Here is a 19,837-nt window from a genome sequence, read left to right on the forward strand (position 1 = left end):
TTTTGTAGAAAAAATTAAGAGAAAGAATACTTTCACTTAAAAGACTAGAAGTCGAAAATTATATGAGATAGTAAAAAAAAAAAAACCCAAACAAAATTAAGAGATTTATAAAATCCTGTCGACCATTTTCGACAAAACCAAAAAGGGCGTTAAACAACACGAATTTTAGTCAACAATGGAAAATAACAACCACATAAAATTTTAAAGTCTTAACTTTAGTCGTTTAAAGTTTTCCATAATTATAAAAAAAAATCGTGTTGTTAGGCGCTTTTCTCTGATCTTGTCGAAAATGGCGGACTGGATTTTATGTAAGTACCCAAAAATGTTATCAAATATTGCTAACTCTTAAGTTCTACGAAAGAAAACGAGGTATTAGATTTTTCTTCTTCTTTTTTTTGGAAAATTAGCTGATGATAAAACCGAAAGAGGAATGTATTTTAATTTCACCAGACAAACTTTGTTGTGATTTTTCGAAATCGCTTCCGAGCTTGTATTAACCTCGAAAGCTGAATATATCGTTTTTTTTCATCATTTAAATGTGAGTTAGCAAGCTCTAACGTGCATAATTTTTTAACTTTAAATATTTTTTAAAAAACGCTTTAAGAGCAGTCATTACGAAACACCGATTACAGAAAAAGAGTTTATCCGCAATAAATTCTGTACCTGTCAACTTGAAGCTCTTGAGCTAGCCTTCGCCAGTCATTTCCATTCAGATTTGGGGGATCAAGAAACGTTCGAAGTTGTTTTCGAGCTTGATTTGTTAGCCTAATGAAAAAAAAGAGAGAAAATCAAATTTTCACTTTTTATCGCTAATGAATTTCTATAATTATTCATATCAGTCAATTTTATATTCACCGTCAACTAATGGTCGATATTAACAGTCACAATGAATGGTAGAGGATTTGAAAATAAAGATATATACAATAACAATTTAAATTGTTTTGTTAAATATATCCAAATCGAAATTCTTTATGGTTCCATCAAAAACTTTTGATGGTTTCAGTGCAATTCATGATGGTCCAATATCATTTGATGGTCACCATCATCCAACATTTTCCATTACGTGTTCATGGTTTTTGATATGCCAACAAACTTCCATCATTCCATGATAGAAAATGCTACTTTAATACTATGATCATTAAGGAGAAGTTATGGACCAACAATCCATGATGATCTGTGATCGTTCCAACTATACATTTCCATGACGGTTTAATGGGAATTCTTGTTGGTTCCCAAGAATCATGAAAACAATTTTGGTATTTTTATGTTGGACCATCATAAATCAGTCCGAATTCCTACATTGGGATGGTGGTCATTCATGATCGTTCCAGCATTTGATTTCAAAGATACTACGATGGAAATTCATTATGGTTCAACATAAACAAACCATGGACGCAAGTTTCTATTTTTATGTTGGATCACCATAAATCAGACTGGAGTACATGTGATGGTTATCATAAAAAAATATAATGGTTCACAATGGAATTATTGATGGTTCCATCAAGATTATGTTGATCCATCAATGGAAAACCATAAGAAATTTTGACTTAGGATGGCATAAATCCCTGTGTAGATATTTTCCTGTGTCCAAAATAATGCAATATGAATCAAGAAAAATAGATTAACGCGCAATTATTANGTTCATGATGGAATTATTGATGGTTACCATCAAGAATATAATGGTTCGTGATGGAATCATTGATGGTTACCATCAAGAATATAATGGTTCATGATGGAATCATTGATGGTTACCATCAAGATTACGTTGGTCTGTCAATGGAAAACCGTAAAAATGTTTGACTTGGGTAGGCATATTATAAATAAAAGTGTAATTGCATGTTTAGTACCATACCGCTGTTAATTTACAAGTAGTATTTTCCCTTAAGTGCTGAATTTAATATTGCGGCAGGTACTTAAATTTTGCTACCAATATTTATGCAAAGTTTTACGTAAGGAATAATATTGGTAAAGGGTGACAACCTTCGATTTACATTATCCTGGCACTTAGAATAAAAAACGTAATTTGGAAAGAAATCTAACATTAAATCTAATGTCTAATTAGATATAGTAGTGCCACCGAGTTACGAAGAGCAGGAAATTTAAATTTGATTGGAAGACAACAATTTAATGCGGTACAAATATTTTCTGTTTGTAAATAAAGTACAAGTTGTAAAAGCTTTTTTTCTAAATGAAACAAAATTTCATAATTTAAATGTTATTTTCTCATACATTTTTACTCTTCATTGCATTAATATCATCTCAATTTTTATTAAAATGTTTTAAACATGTAAGCAATGATATGTTTCAGTAATGTTTTACTAATGATTGCAATAATGTAAAGCCTTCCTATATTGTAAGAAGAAAGTAGAAAATTATATTTTATACACAGAAAAGTTACATTAGTAACATTTTTGTGTTATGCGTGCATATGTAAGTCCTATAAGACATTTGGATAACTTCACACTTTTGCTTGACTGCGATTTATAATTTTAGAAGAGTTTATTAATAGTGAAGTAAAAACGGAGTTTAAACTAGTTAGTGTTTAGTTTCATGCGATTGAACGCAAAATATATTCAGGAAACAATATTTCATATGTCTAGACAACAATGTCAGATGTGAAAGTAGGTCCAAGTAAAACATGGTACTTTTAGTGTACATAATAACTTCTTAACTATTAGCTTTACAGTCTCGAACTTGGTTTCAATTAATTCGGTGATAAGCACCCTGCAGCCTCCCCATTTGCACCCTGCAGCAAAAAAACCGGCTCTCAACTTTTTGCCTCTTACTAAGACGTGGGTACCACTGGGTAGGATTGTTTTCGGATGTTCGAGTTTTGAAGGCTTCGGAGCTATCTTTACCATGATTTTAGCTCTCTTTTAATTGCAAAGACACTCGGGAATGTTAATAATACTAAAAAAATAACTAGGTACAAACAATTTACAACAAGTGTTTGGAAACTATCAATTTCTACAGTTTCAGCGAAAAATTTTAAACAAATATTACGTTTTTATTAAAATATGCAAAGATGAATTGCAATAAACTTTCGAAGGCTTTTTTTTAAACATGAAGGAAAAATATTCATTAAATAATATAAGATTTTCATCAAAATTTTGAATACTTAATGAAAAACGAAGTTAATTTTAATTTCTTTCGTTTTCTCAGTTTTTATTTCTACTCTTATTTTATTAAAAAGTAAAAATAAGTTTTTCTTTTTAAGAAAATACGAGGTCGGTTATCTGTTGTTATATATTGCTGTAACGTTTCTTGTCGTATCTGATTTAAATATTTTATTTGTACCGAAAAGATTGTCTAATTGAAGTATTTCATTCGTATAGTTAGCGTATGTGCGATTTGTAAACATATGTTACATCCGATATACGATGCAGCATAATGTATAAGATAAGAACAATTTCCATGGTTCTTTCTTGACTACAATTATGATTCAAATTTTCTACGCTGTATTGGGTAAAAGCATAAACTTTGAAAAAAAAAAATTAAATATGTACCTGAATCCTGCGATTGGCTGATCCAAGGCAACGAGGGGGCAGCCGTTGTCATTGGCCGTCACCGTAGAACTCAGGGGCTGATTTGTCCAGTTGAGGGTAGGGCTAGGTACATTGGTTTTCTGTAAATATGAGAAGAACATGAATCGTGAAAATAAAATGAAGTAAAAAATAAATCTCATAAAAATGATTAGTTTCCTGAAAATATTATCGAAAACAAAAAGCATTTTGCGGAAATTTTTTTTATTACTTCTCATGGATTCAATAAATGCTTACAATTATGTAAAGTATATAACCATAAATAATGAAAAAAATAAACAGTTCTAAAAAAAAATTAAAAACTTAATAAAATATATAAAACTGTACTTTTCGGTTAGCCCGGCGCAAGGAAATTAAACTGTTTTTTTATTTATTCGATTTTCTAGTTTTTTAAAATTTTGTTTAATTTTTATGTATATAAAACAATAAATAAACAAAAACAAAAAAAAGTAAATAAATAAAAATTGTGAAAAATAAATAATGAAAAAAATAAAAAGTTCTAAACAAAAATTGGAAACTAAATAAAATATATAAAACGGTACTTTTCGGTCAGCCCGGTGCAAGGAAATTGAACAGTTTTTTATTTTATTTGATTTTCTCATTTTTTAAAATTTTATTTAAACTTTGCGTATATGAAACAAAAAAAAATTGGTGGAGATGCACATTTATTACTTTTCATTGACTTCGATTAACCATTAAGTACCCATAAAAATAGTAATACTCTCAAGAACAAGTCTTTGTAATAGTAATAATGTATTCGTGAGAACCGCCGGCCGAATAATTCCCCTGTATCAAATGGTGACTGGTGCACATTAAATCTGTCAGCGTTACAAAGTCCTCCAACCACAACAAATCAAAAGCTCTGGTGGTACTGAATTGGAGATTAATCATTCTCTGTTTCAGATCAAAATTACGATCTGCAGATGGATGAAAGGTGTGTAAATCAGTCTTCCCAGTAAAATGGATTGTGACGTATGTGTGTGGCAAAATCGTATTCTATGGCGACAGATGGCACCACTGAAAACAAGAAGCGCACTCTCTGCTTTGAAAATTCTTTTTATTTCAAGCAGTCTCGCTGATATTGGCAAGTGGCTTATGTGACAACCACAACAGATGGAAGAGCTTGGATGGCAGAACAATATTAGTTTTAAATAACACAAAGAATAAGAGCATAGAAAACGTATTACATTGTGGCGTAAATTTAGTATCACAAAAATCAAAACGTAATTTTTCGTAGTTATAAAAAAAGCAGTCTCACTTTCACCAAAATAAGAAAAGTTTTTGATTCCAACTCAGTGAGTGTTTATGCACTCCTCGAATTTGTCTATAATACTGTGAAATAAAGGATAAAGACAGTGAAACAGATGAGAGTTCAGAGTTATTATAAAATAGAGCAAGGTATGTAAAAGAAAGAATGCACAGCTTAAACGCTTTTCAGTGTTAAATAATATTTCAAGGACTTCTGAGACATTCCCTGAACAAGTAATTTTCCGTTTTCGCCAACAGGCGTTTAACTAAAGCTTTTCAATGGCTGTCAATGTTTAGTTTTTAATTGGCATCGAAATTCGTGATTTTCTGTAAGTAAATGTGTCGAGACTTGCACTACATATGAGCGTTGGGAAGCTTTAAATTGATTCTTGAGTTCTGATGAGAAATGCAGAATGAAAAAAAATAATGAGAATGAAAAAAGAATATGCCTGTAATTTTACTTCTGCATTTTTAATTAAAATCCATTTGTACTATTCGGAGAGACTAAAAGAAAGTGTTGATTATTCAGACAATTTTGACCTAGATTAGCATAAATAAATAAGAGTAGTAAACAATTCAAAAACTGATTGGAAAAGGAGGTAATGGTTTGGGAAGCTTTTAAGATATCAAAACTTTAAAAGTAGCCTTACATTCAAGCCTTAAAGACAGACCACTCAAACCTTAAAAACAGAAATAGATGCTGTTTGGATGGTCAGAATTTGACATAAATGATAATAACATTAATTTTAAATACTTTTTTCGAATTTTGTCACGTACGTAAATTCGTACACTGGTTTTCACAAATTAATGAAAAATTGCAAAAATGGCGATATCTCTCCCAAAAGTAAACCAATCTTAATGAAATTTGAATATGTTGTCAAATAAGAGATGCTAAGTTAAGCGGTAATTTGTAAATTAGTGGCGCTGCGATGGAATAAAGTCACCTGCATATAAGCCTGCAAATTTCACGGTGTTTCTGAAATTAGAAATTAGAGAATGCCAATTTGTAACAATGATCTCCAGGCATCATTTGTCCGATGAAGTAGGGAAAAGTCAGATAGAAATGAGCAGATGACTAAATGTGAGTCCTTCTGTGGTTCACAGACCTTGGCAACAATGTCTACCACAGGTTCGGCATTCAGAAGGTTTAACTATGGATGACCAATTGCTACGACGAGGCCGACGTCCGATATTTATCATTATGTACATGAAGGAAGAGAACTGCAACTCCGAGTAAGCTCAGATCCTCTCTTAGTAGTCTCAGATTGGTGTCAATGTCTACTGTGTGTAAAAGACTTTACGAACGTGGTTTGTTCGATAAGCAATCAGTCATTTGCGTGCCACTCTCATCACGCCATAAATGGGACATTTGAGGTGAACGCAGCACCATGTCCACTGGAAAACTGACCAATGAAAGGACCTTCACAGATGAGTTCAGGTTTAGCCTCAAAAGAGATAGTAGGCATTGTTTGATTTGGAGAGAACCCTATAATCAGATATTATCTATCAAACATCTGTTATAGAGATGCTTACCCGTGTGTGGGGTGGTATCTCTTTCGGTGAACGTGCAGAGCTGCATGTTTTTCTACGTGGAATCGTGAATACTCACGTGCATAGACATAACATATTTGATGCTTATATGAACTTTTATGCTGGAGCAATAGGTGATGATTTCGTGTTACAACCGATAACGCAACACCACAAAAAAATTGCATTGTGGATTATATTCAGCAGACAATAATAATTCAGAGCATGGAGTGGCCAGCTCGATCAGCAGATTTAAACTCAATTTACCATGTTCGGGAAGCTTTAGAGAGGCGTGTAACTACTCTCAATCCTCCTCCTCAGACCCTTGCAACTACTTTGTATGAACAATGGATCGCACTTCCAACGGAACAGGTGGACCGCATAAAAGTATGACACACCGCTGTATGGGCTGTATTGCTGCTAGTGGTGATCATACTCCATACAATTTTTTTTCCGATTCCAAATTGACACGTCCGATTTATACATTTAATACGCATGCTGATTTCTGTAGCACCATAATTGTCTGGTTAATATTTTTTATGTTATTTTATACATTATTATGTGCACTATAATGTGAGCCAGTTTTATTAAATTCCATGCGTATCATTTTGAGTTATGGTCATCTTTGGGATGTTTTTTTCATTTATGATAACCAGTGTATTTAGGGCCGGAATAGCCTGGTTGATGGGGCACTGGGCCCATGTCCAAGAGGTCGTGGGATCGATCCCCGCCTGCTGAAGACTCCTCGTGTAATAAATGGTGACTGACGCATGTTAAATCTGTCGGGTCACTAAGTCCTCCATGTTCTCCTGTAACAAATCATACCTCTGGGGGTACTGATCCAGGAGTTTCCTTGACTTCTGAATTGGCTTCAAAATTACAAGGCTGCGGAGTTGAACATTAGTAGACGTAAACTCAAAATTGGGTCGGCTATTCAACGACGGTTATAAAATATAAAATAAAACCAGTTTATTTATCAGCCGGAAGTGTTTCTTGTAGTATTCTATCAACTCCATGATTCAATATAAAATATCGATATTGGATAAAAGGAATCGTATTTCTAATAAAATTAAAGTTTTGCTCTTGCAGGAACGCTTGGCGAAAAAAAAAAGTTAGTAAAAGCAAACTTATGCAATAAGTAATATAAAAACATTTAGTTCGACTTTAATATTTTCAAAGAAAGCTGTATTAACATTTCTTTTCCGAAATACGAGTCACTCAATTTAAATTGAAAAAGGAAATAAGATACTGAACTGTATTAATTTGACTGACGCATCGAAATTAATATTTTAAAGGTATGTATTTGATTTTCGAAATATTCTGAAAAATAAGAGAAACATTTATATATTTTGAATTGGTATTTCATTACATTTTTCGCATTTGATGAACAAAATACAAACGAATTTCTAGATACCTTTTTTAGTTCTACACTTGTAAAATAATTATAATAACTTTTTAAAATAATTATAATAATGAAACTTGATTCTTATTTTTTTAAATTATAATGCAAATACTTATTATTACAAACTAAATAATACTATTATTGCATTATTGTATTGTTATTAATTTGTAACGAGCTAAAAGTTTGCGATTTTTAAAACTTAATTTTTAAAACTTCAGTGCGTAATCGAATAGAGAGCTGTAAACGTCTGAAGGAATCCCAGAAATCAAAAAGTTAGAAAAATATCCAGGTAAAAAAATTTTTGATTAATATTTTGCGATAGGAAACCATGCTGTTAAATACCATCTCTAAATAGATAATAATTTAAAAAAGAAATCATGCTATCCGATTTTAAAGCTTAGTGCGTAGGCTCTTTTTTTATTTTATAACCGTCGTTGAACAGCCTATCCAATTTTTTGGGTTTACGACTACTAATGTTCAACTCCAAAGCCTTGGTAATTTTGAACCTAATCCAGAAGACAAAAGAACTCATATATCAAGTATTGGAAGAAATTTGCTTTCGAGGAGGACTTTTTGATGAAACTCACCAGTATTTGCGCTACACGGAGAGGAAAACCATGAAAACCTCCCACGGTTAGCCGGATGGCAAGGGGACTCTAATCCATGATCCGTCTACCACTGAGGATATTTTACGTCAGCACCGTGGTTGGTGCAAGCTGGATGCGGATTCGTATCTACCGTCCATCGCTGAGATTCGAGCCCGGTTCCCCTCATTGGAAGGCGAACGCTCTATCCCCTGAGCCATCACTGCTCTAGAGTATAGTTCTTCAAATGTCGTAAAGAAAATCTTTAATACATATTTCTGGAATCTTTGTCAAAAGAAAATTTTGAAATATAATTTCATTAGAAGTCACCTATGATTACTTAAACAAGGAAAAAATAACAATTTCTATATGGATTCCAAAAATATACATTAAGAGCGGCCATCGCGAAATTGTAAAAAAAGTCATTTAATTAGTCTATATGTATCTCACACCAACCCTAATATACTTCTTTGAGGAAATGAATAGCTAGGTTCCGGAAAATAAGGAGCGAAAAAGATGTCTTACTTCTCTAGAATCTTGAGGATTAACTTTAAGCATCTGTCTGTGAGCTTGTATACCCCTCTGGTAAACTAGAATATGACATCGAACTTTTTGAGATCTGTCAACGTTTTCTAGAGTGAATGAACAGTGAAGATTGTTCTGTCGACCATTCCAAACGTGTTGAAATGGAATTTCCTACAAGGATAAAAAAAATTGCCAATGAAAAATACATAAGAATTAAAATAAAATCTTGAGTTTATAGTCAAATTATTTAGTCCTTTTGGAAGTCCCACGTTGATATAGTTTCCCCCCTTCAATTTCGTAAGCAAATATAACGAGATTTGCGTTTCAAGCTATTTTTTTTCCTGCTTAATATACGAGGTGTGTCCGAAAAGTAAGTTTGTTCTATTGCCATCGCAATGGTAGTGTCACAGTTCCAGACATGCGCATTTGTATCTCTGATTGTATGTCAACTGGAGCTATTGCAGCTGGATTGTGTTATGTTGACGCTTATTAATGAGCATTCAAAACGTTTAAGAAGATTACCGACCCCGCCGACTACGAAGAGCATTTAGTAATACGGTGCGATACAGTGTAGTAAAAAATTGCGAATTGTAGTTCAAAACAAAAGGCGGAGAATTCTCAGTCCCATTCTGATGATTTCTTTCTAAGTTTAATTCATAAGTTCGGTTAGAAGCAGTTCGATCAACCGCTACACAGTCCCGGTCTCGAACTTTAAGACTGAAACTAGTTATTGAACTATTAGAAAAATGATTTTTGCTGGAGGCTCTACGATTACGATGTTCGTTTAAAAAACAGTGTTCGTTCATTCATGGCTATCGTTACTGGAAGCATTTATTTTTGAAGAAGTTTTTGACAAGTAAGACAGTTAAGATAAATGTCTAAGCAATGGCAATAACTATGCAGAAAATTAGTTTCTAAAATGCTCTTTTGCGAGAGCCCCGCAGTGGACTGATCGTTAAGACACGGTTCCCAGCAGATCAATCGAAGTCAAGCATCACTGGCTGCGGTCAGTGTGCGGGTGGGTGACCACTTGGATCAGTCTGCGTAGGGATCGAGGGTGTGCGGTATTGGTCCTCGTTAATCTGTTCTACCGTAAAGTGCTCGACTTCGCATACAGGTCGTCGGGCTACCAAAGCGGGGGTGCCATTCCTTCTGCAGAGAATCAAAATTCTGATAGCATGTCTTTGGATCGTCCTCAGGGATGTTTCCCAGACCACCGCCAATAGCCCATTGTGCAGCTCTAGTGCGACGTAAATGAAGTGCAACTACAGCTGCTCTTTTGCATGAAAATAAATTTTATTTTAAAATTTTTTTATGCGAGTTTTTCTCCTACAAAACGGTACTCACTTTCTGGACCTGCCAGATACCTGGTATACGCATTTCCTCAATTAGGTATGCAGCGATTTAATCCAGTATACTCTACTTTTAATTAAATACTTTTTAAAAAAGGGAAATGTTCACGGAATGGGTGTTCCTGCACCCAATTTGCTGAACTCTAAAAATTTAAATATTTTCACAATGTCACCCTAAGCTCGTCATAATGGTTTTCAATGGATAGATTTATAACAATCAATTACTTGATAGTTGGCACCAGGTTTACACCTCCATCCTTGCGCAACATCCTCCAAACAGAGGCACAGGTTTGCTCCTCCATCTTGGAAAGGCATAGATTTTGGACGGTCTAAGAGTTTGCCACCGAGCCTCTGTTCCACCTGCATAACACCCTTCAAAACATAATAAAAAGATATTAATGTACTATAAGGAATAAAGGAAAAGCTAAGCTCTTTCCGCGAGCAACTTTTCTATTATTCTCCCTCGATACACTTCGTAGGTGTTCTTTGCCGCAAAATGTGGTTTATACCTTTCTATACTCTAAAACAGTAAGAAAAGTGGAAACTATACCCAGATAGCGAAATGAGGTTTATTTTAACTCAGCAAAAACCTTTTAATGTACGCCTGAAAAGGCTTATTTACGTGTAAACCTTCTAACCTTAAAACGAGATCTATGACAATCTGCTCTATTCTACGCACATTGCCCTAATCCAAAATCTCAACAACCTTCTATATGAAAACCTTAAATCGAGGTTGGCTTAGAGTTTTCAAGCGTGAAAAAATCCTTTAATAAAGCTAGTCTCAAGGGGAAAATAATCTTAAATCTAGGTCATTATAAGGTTTCATTTCGCAAAGTCTTGTATGCAAAGCTAAAATCCACCTTGTCTTGAAATTTTAATGAACAATGCAATTTGTTCGTATCGCTAGTGTGACGTCATTTTGGACCTAGATGACCATTTCACAATACGTGGCAATACTTTAAAAAAAAAACTTTAAAATATAATTTTTAACCCTATTAGGATGAAAGGTTTTAAACTGCAATGTTTTTGCTTTATTGAAAAAAGGTTTTTAGTACAAACATTTTCGTGACAATAAACACAAGGTTGCCGTAAGGTTACGTGCCTTCTGGGATAGCAAGAAATCCTTTGCGAGGTGTTGTGAGGAAAAATGAAAAAGTTGCTCGCGAGATAGCTTGAATGGAAGATAAGAGTTGTTTACTTGTAAGGCAGCTCGGGTGTCCTCCACACAATACACTCGGATGTTGTAATCCACAGCAGAATATTGAGAGGGAGCAAAGGCAGCGAGGGCAAGGGATTTTAGGGCTTTCTTGTGCCACTCAGTGCCATCGTTATCTGACTCACCCGCTAATGCGTATCGGCACAGGTGATCCGTTACGACGTGACACTGGCGACCATCTAGTTGACAGTATAGAGGAGTGTTGATTGTTTCTTGGCCGAGAGTGACAACATTCTGCAAAGAAAATCCCAGAAAAGAAAATTAATTAAATGTAGAAACTTACCACAATTAAATATGAAATATATAAGATTTTAAGAACAGGGGGTCGCCCAATCGGCATGGTGTTAGGTATAAGAGGATTGAGCTTCCGGCAATCGTATTTAGGTTCGGCATCCAGTCTAATGTAATGTCCACCGTGATTTCACAGCAGAAACGGTTGTCGAGCGTGGTAGCTAGACCGATTGGGTTCTATCACAATCTATTCGGTGAGCTTTTTATTCTGGACATAGCTCGGAATTCGTATTTAAGAAAATGGACATAGGTCAGCATGCGTCTTTTCCACGTCCAACTCAAAATTTTAAAACTAGATCAGATATTTTGCTTGGGTCTCGGATTTTGGGGTGTGGCTGGCTGAGTATTAAAAATTACAAGGAGAGGAAAACTACGAAAACCTACCACGGTTAGTCTGACGGCAACGCGACTCCATCCCATGATATGTCTACCAGTGAGGATATTTTATGAGCAATATGGTCGGTGCGTCCCGGATGAGGAATTCGTATCGACCAGCCATCGCTGGGGTTGGATACCGGGTTATCTAATTTAGTATGCGAGTGCTCTGTCCCCTGAGGCACCCCAGTTGTTTCGTTTTATTCAAATCTGACAACATTGCTTATACACAAATGTTGGTTGGTTGGTTCTAATGCCACTTGCCACACGGGCAAGCCTGCTCGGTGAAACAGAGCAAATTTTTAAGGCAGAGTGTGCGTTTCTTATTTTCAGTGGCGCCATCTATGGCCAAGAATTCGACTTCTGCCACACCATACGTCGTCCCCGTTTATAGGGCGGATCCATTCATACATCCACAGATCGTAATTTTGACCTGAATCAGAGAACGATCGATCTCCAATCCAGTACCTCCAGAGGTTACACAAATGTTTCTAAAAGAAACATGCTACTCACCCGCCATTCAGGGTTTTCTTCTTCTGTACCACTATCACTGGCATGCACTGATATCTTCCAATTCTGTGATGTGAGAAGAGCGCAGTGTTGGAAAGTAATAATAGCTGATTTCTTCAAAAGAACACCGTATGGCCCACACAGAATCACCGGACTTAAAATGGTTTCTTTATCTAAATAGTGAAGAGAATACAACAGAAAATTTATTTCTTCTTCACAAGTGAAAATTAGAAATAATTTAAAATATTGCGAATGAATATTTAGAATGAAAAGATTTGTAATTATTGTGAGCTGAGAATAAAAATGATAAATACCAGACGAGTTTGCAATCGGAATTTGAAACAACTTAATCTATTTTAAAGATTTTATAAACAAAACTAATTTAAAAAAAAAATTATTGCTGCTCACACTTAGAAAGGTCTTCACTAAAAATTGTTATGTGAATTTCGCTACAATTTTACTTTTTAAATTCTGAGTAAACGGAAACTTATAATAATCATTAAAAAAATCAATATATTGTATAGGTTAGACATAAGTGGTTACATCAAAAATTTTCAACATAATTTCTTATAAATCATACTCAAAACAAGTCATAAAGAAGGTGTAAATTACTCGTGAAATTTTAAAAACAATGATTTTGTTTTGATTTACCTGCTTTGACAATGAACTATAATCTATAGATTATAGTCCATTGTTTTATTTACGGATTTTATTCCTTCAATTTTCATTCATTCTAATTTCCTATTTATTTATTCATTTATAAGCATGTGCTATATGAGTTATACAGTTTCCATTGTAGGTAGAAGTTTTTTGCTTGCATACGTTTATAGTTTTTAATTAATTTAATATGAAGCTTGAGTTTTAGGTCTTAGCGCCAGTTTTCCGAGAATAATAATTTAAGAGTCAAGCTTTTAGAGTTTAAATTCAATGAGGTATCATATTTTCAATATTGAAACTAAAAACAAGCACTGGTAGCTATGAAATAAGTAATGAAACCGGTACGTACCAAAAATTAAAATCCAGTTGCTGTTCGTAAAATGTTGGAAAAATTCAACCAATAACAGAACGGATTAAACTTATAAGTTGAAAAGATTTGATGCGCACTTTAACTTTTAAAATAGTTAACTTTGATTTGCAGCAAATAAATTAAGAAATCGTTTTAAGATGCAAGTTGAAAACAGTCATGTGGGGCAATTTTAAGTAGAAACATTCTTTGTAAAAAAGCTAACAAAAGTGGTACAAAATTGAAACTATGAACAACTCGTTAATATGATAGTTTTAATGATAGAATAGCAGTGTACAATGAAAAATAACTCTTAACTCTTTCAATAACTCTTAACTAACTCTTTCAACTTATTTAATCATTTAACAGCATGTAGTATATGACTAATGTAGTTCCTATGTCGGACCTTTTTTGATTGTGTATTTTTTAAATTAAATTTAAAGCTAATTTTTTAGGACAACGGTTTTTTTAAGATAATTTCAAATCAAATTATTTTAGGTTTAAATCTAATGAGTTATCTTTTTAGAATCGAAACTAAAAACTAACACTGTTATTTTAAAATAAATAGTATACATGGTATACATAAAAAAAAAACTCCAGTTCGTTGCTGTTTGTAAAATGATTAAATAGTTCCCCAGGTTACAAATGAATGGATTTAACTCATAAGTTGAAAAGATTTGATGTGCACTTTTATTCCTAAAACATCCAATGTTAGCTGAACTTTCGTTAGAAATAAATAAAGTAAGAAATCAGCAAAGTATAAGTTGAAAATAGTGATGTGGGGCAGTACAAAATGGAAACATTCTTTGTTAGGAAGCTAACAAAAGTCATACAAAATTGGAACTATAAACCACCTAAGACACTTTTAATGACAACTCGTTAATAGGATAGTTTTAATGATAGAACAGCGGTGTACAATGAGAAGTATTAAACTAATCTTGGGACAAAGAAAGGGGTGAACTCGATGGGACGCTTAAAATGAGTCAATTTATGAGAAAGAAAATTAAAAGGCATGTGCAGGGACATTAAAACAAAGGTTAATGAACAAAATAATGACCGAGATCAACGTCCAGAACTAGAATTTAGTGTCTCACAGTAGGGTAAGGCTATTAACTTGAAAAAGAAACAAAGCTAGCAGTTAGACTACAATTTAAAACTATTATTAGAAAAGGAGTGCTTTAAGTTATAGGGAGGCACCGTTTAATTAAATTAAATATTCTAATTTGGTTGTATAATATGCTTGACGGAAATTGACAATTTGAAGACATCGTTTTTGACAAATTCTTAAAATGACTAATTTGAATGAATTAAACATTATGCACGTGTACTTTTCAAATTTATATTAGTTTAAGTATTTTAAAAGACAATGAATCATACAAGTAATTATTTTAAATTTATTTTATTTTATTTCATAACCGTCTTTGAACAGCCACCCAATTTTTAGAGTTCACTACTACTAATGTTCAACTCCGTAGTCTTGTAATTTTGAATCCTATTCAGAAGACATTACCTTGATCAAGTATTAGGAGAAATTTGCCTTTGCGGAGGACTTTTTTGGATGGAACTAATCCACATTTTCGTTACATGGAGATGAAAATCACGAAAACCTCCCACGGTTAGCCTGATGACAAAGGGACTATAACCAATGATCCGTCTACCACTGAGGATATTTTACGTCATCACTGTCATCGGTGGAAGCCGGATGCGGAATTCAAATCGACCAACAATCACAAGGATTTGAACCCGGTTCACCTTAATGGAATGCGAACGCTCTATCCCGCGAGCCATCATGGCTCAAAATTATTCAATTACAGTTGTTTCAATAATACGGTACATTTAACAGTAGAAAATATCTGTTTAACAGTTTAAAAATGTAATGAAAGGGTCTAGAGTTAGCTAATGGAAATGTCAAAAGTAAGTCCTAAAATAAAATATAAATAAAAAAAGAAATGAAAAAAATTGTTTTAGTGCTGAGAATTAAGCATTAGAATAAGAGGTAAAAATTTATTAGTTCTTTTGAGAAGAACAAAGTTTTGAAATAATTTGTTTTATTTGGTTACTAGCCAAAAGAGAATTATATTTTATTATAAATAAATGAGTGTGAATTCACACCATAATAAAAATATCCTGCAAACATATTTATTAATGTCAAAAACTAAATCCAAATCATTTTTATGCAAAAGAGGAACTGAGCCTCAAAATTCCTCTTACAACTATAATTGTTTAAAATTTTGTTTAAATATAAATTGTACCACTTCTTAACCTTTTTTGATGCAGATGGGACACTGGTGCCTCTTTCGTATTTTTTATCTGGCACTCTAATGGCAAGCAAAAATACATTTTGTCATTTTTAGTTATAAAAAATCTGTTAGATGATCGGAATTATATTTGCACTAAAATAAAAGTAGTTTAAAAAAGTTTTTTTTTTCCATTCATATTCAAAACTTTATCAATAGTTGATTTTACGAAGTAAAGAAATTTCAATGATGAATAACTGTGTTTCTCTCAGATCTAAATAACTGCAAATAAGTACAAATTTGAAAATTTATTGTTTGGAAATTAGTGTTAGGAAGATTTTACCTTTAACGTAGAAAAGTGTTTCATGCTGTATTTAATTACCATAAACTATTAAAAAGCTAAGTGTAATATTAGTTACTTATTTTGACCTACATTAATACAAAATAATGAAAAAAAAAGAATTAAAAATATTTTTAATAAAAATTTGGCGTCAAAGGAGATGGTTATGATTTTCCGATGGTCATATACTAAATTTTTGCACATGAAATTTACTATTGTAGGAATAGGGGGAAATTTCGTTTTGCAAAGTTAACACAAAATCTTCCCCGCGATTGTAGATTTAATGTAATATTGCATTAATTCTATATAACATTAGCCTGCATAACATAGCAAACCTAAGCTGCATTGTTTACTTGATGTTTTTCAAGTTTCCTAAAAATTAATGGCAAGTAATCTTAAATTTGTTTTTGTGAGTCAATTTTCCAATACAAAAATGACTAACTTCAGCCACATTCTTAGCTTACCTTCTATTTTTTAACGCCTCTTACAAATATTAAAAAAAATAAACACAGCAATATAAATGTACCTTAAGAAAATATCAAATAAAATATTTAAAAGAAAAAAAGGCAACAATATCAGTATACTTTGAACAAATAGTAAAAAGATATGCGTACCAAAATCAAAATATCCTGTAAACAAATATACGAACAAATTTCTCCCAAAGCGAATTCATTTACCTGATAAACGAGGTCTGTCTTTGTCGTCGCTTAGAACAGCAATATACGTTTCAACATTGGTACCTTTCTTAATCGCTCCGGGTGGAATAGTAAGAGTTATAGCTAGATATGCGTAAGTATAACTATGTATAACTCTTTATTAATTATCTAGGTATAACTCCAGGTATGCACCTTTATTAGATATGAGTAGCAATATCAATATACCCTGAGTACAAATGCTAGCAAATTTCCATAAAAGCAAATTCATTTACCTGACACAAGAGGTCTGTCTTTGTCTTTTCTTAGAACAGCAATATGCATTTCAACATTGGCACCTTTCTTAATCGCTCCGGGTGGAATAGTAAGAGTTATACCTAGATATGCATAGCAATCTAGGTATAACTCGTTAAACTCTTAGGTATGTACCCTTATTGGATGTGCGTAGCAATATCTTAATCGTTCCGAGTGGAATAGTAAGAGTTATAGCTAGATATGCGTAAGTATAACTAGGTATAACTCTTTATTAATTATCTAGGTATAACTCCAGGTATGCACCTTTATTAGATATGAGTAGCAATATTAATATATTCTGAGTACAAATGCTAGCAAATTTCCATAAAAGCAAATTCATTTACCTGACAAAAGAGGTCTGTGTTTGTCTTCTCTTAGAACAGCAATATACATTTCAACATTGGCACCTTTCTTAATCGCTCCGGGTGGAATAGTAAGAGTTATACCTAGATATGCATAGCAATCTAGGTATAACTCTTTATACTCTTAGGTATGTACCTTTATTGGATATGCGTAGCAATATCTTAATCGTTCCGAGTGGAATAGTAAGAGTTATAGCTAGATATGCGTAAGTATAACTAGGTATAACTCTTTATTAATTATCTAGGTATAACTCCAGGTATGCACCTTTATTAGATATGAGTAGCAATATCAATATATCCTGAGTACAAATGCTAGCAAATTTCCATAAAAGCAAATTCATTTACCTGACAAAAGAGGTCTGTCTTTGTCTTCTCTTAGAACAGCAATATGCATTTCAACATTGGCACCTTTCTTAATCGCTCCGGGTGGAATAGTAAGAGTTATAGCTAGATATGCGTAAGTATAACTATGTATAACTCTTTATTAATTATCTAGGTATAACTCCAGGTATGCACCTTTATTAGATATGAGTAACAATATCAATATATCTTGAGTACAAATGCTAGCTAATTTCCATAAAAGCAAATTCATTTACCTGACAAAAGAGGTCTGTCTTTGTTTTCTCTTAGAACAGCAATATGCATTTCAACATTGGCACCTTTCCTAATCGCTCCGGGTGGAATAGTAAGAGTTATACCTAGATATGCATAGCAATCTAGGTATAACTCGTTATACTCTTAGGTATGTACCTTTATTGGATGTGCGTAGCAATATCTTAATCGCTCCGGGTGGAATAGTAAGAGTTATAGCTAGATATGCGTAAGTATAACTGGGTATAACTCTTTATTAATTATCTAGGTGTAACTCCAGGTATGCACCTTTATTAGATATGAGTAGCAATATCAATATATCCTGAGTACAAATGCCAGCTAATTTCCATAAAAGCAAATTCATTTACCTGACAAAAGAGGTCTGTCTTTGTCTTCTCTTAGAACAGCAATATGCATTTCAACATTGACACCTTTCTTAATCGCTCCGGGTGGAATAGTAAGAGTTATACCTAGATATGCATAGCAATCTAGGTATAACTCGTTATACTCTTAGGTATGTACCTTTATTGGATGTGCGTAACAATATCTTAATAGCTCCGGGTGGAACAATGAGAGTTATAGCTAGACATGCATAGAAATCTAGGCATAACTCTTTATTAATTATCTAGGTATAACTCTTTATACACATACGTATGTAACTTTATTAGATATGCGTAGCAATATCAATATACCATGTGTATTTCTCTAAAAGCAAATTTATTTACCTGATAAACGAGGTCTGTCTTTGTCTTCTCTTAGAACAGCAATATACACTTCAACATTGGCACCTTTCTTAATCGCTCCGGGTGGAATAGTAAGAGTTATACCTGAATGAAAAGAAAAATAGTCATTACATTGGAACAAATAATCGCTTTTATAGATCTAAGGAAAGAGTAAAAATGCGTACCGGATCCAGGTATGGAAATACGACCGCCACTTTTTGTAACAGTGCCCCACGCTATACATTCTATATCTAAATTTGGAGGCAACGCTGCTGAAGTGACTGAATGCCTGCCTGATGGAGTCTCATTGTCTGAAATGGTAGATGGTTGGGAAGCTGAAAAAGAAATAAAAAATAACATTGATGAAAGGTAATAACTCTTATGATTTATAAACTAATTATTAATTACAAAAAAATTATTTTTTTATATTCCGTAATTGAAAAACATTAGTGGAATAACTTTCAAAAGTAACGTTTAAAATGATCGATGAAAGTAATTTTTAGATTGTATAGGAACACCAGGAATCTGTTAAAAAAAACTTTTCATTGACGAAATAATTAGGAAAATAAATTAATATTCTATGCTCACATGTGACCTTGTTTAGTGGATAACAAGTTTTTAAACTCAAAAATTTTATCATTTTCAATATATTGTCTAACATGTTTTTAGTTTTGCGTTATATCTACTATACTCTTTGTAAACAGAATATGTGTCTCTAGGTTATGAGATTTCCCCTCTCTTCACACTTTTCCTCTTTGCGTTACTAAGATAACAACAAATCTAAATTTACCCTCACGGCAGAACTTTCAGTAAGAAGTTGGAATCTACTTGCTCGGGGAAAAAGTAAAATTTGCCAAAGCCATGGTAACGGAGGGTGGAAAATGTGAAGAGTTGGGAAATCATTAAACTTTGAGACGCCTATTTTATTTGCAAATAGTATAGCCAAGACAGAGTAAGTCAGTTGCATGAGAATACTTTTTAAGAAATACTCTTCGGTGTTAAGTACGTAATGTAGTCATAGAGTTATGACATAAGTGGAAAGAATATGTGATAGGTTGAAAGC

The 19,837-nt window shown here is 33.2% G+C and overlaps 1 protein-coding gene across 2 annotated transcripts in view; it reads right to left on the reverse strand.

Annotated features, from left to right (window-relative positions):
• LOC107437991 (netrin receptor UNC5C) overlaps positions 1–19,837 on the reverse strand; it is a 347,353-nt gene that overhangs the window by 12,613 nt on the left and 314,903 nt on the right. For both annotated transcript variants that reach the window (XM_043038737.2, XM_043038736.2), the window contains exons 8-15: positions 18,960–19,109; positions 18,778–18,879; positions 12,576–12,745; positions 11,379–11,630; positions 10,406–10,552; positions 8,829–8,999; positions 3,507–3,625; positions 664–765 (exon numbers count right to left, since the gene is read on the reverse strand). In XM_043038737.2, the coding sequence (XP_042894671.1) occupies positions 664–765; positions 3,507–3,625; positions 8,829–8,999; positions 10,406–10,552; positions 11,379–11,630; positions 12,576–12,745; positions 18,778–18,879; positions 18,960–19,109 (1,213 nt within the window). The remainder of the gene's footprint in view (positions 1–663; positions 766–3,506; positions 3,626–8,828; positions 9,000–10,405; positions 10,553–11,378; positions 11,631–12,575; positions 12,746–18,777; positions 18,880–18,959; positions 19,110–19,837) is intronic.

Source organism: Parasteatoda tepidariorum, chromosome 4, assembly GCF_043381705.1.
Source record: "Parasteatoda tepidariorum isolate YZ-2023 chromosome 4, CAS_Ptep_4.0, whole genome shotgun sequence".
In the NCBI taxonomy this organism is placed as follows: Eukaryota; Metazoa; Arthropoda; class Arachnida; order Araneae; family Theridiidae; genus Parasteatoda; species Parasteatoda tepidariorum.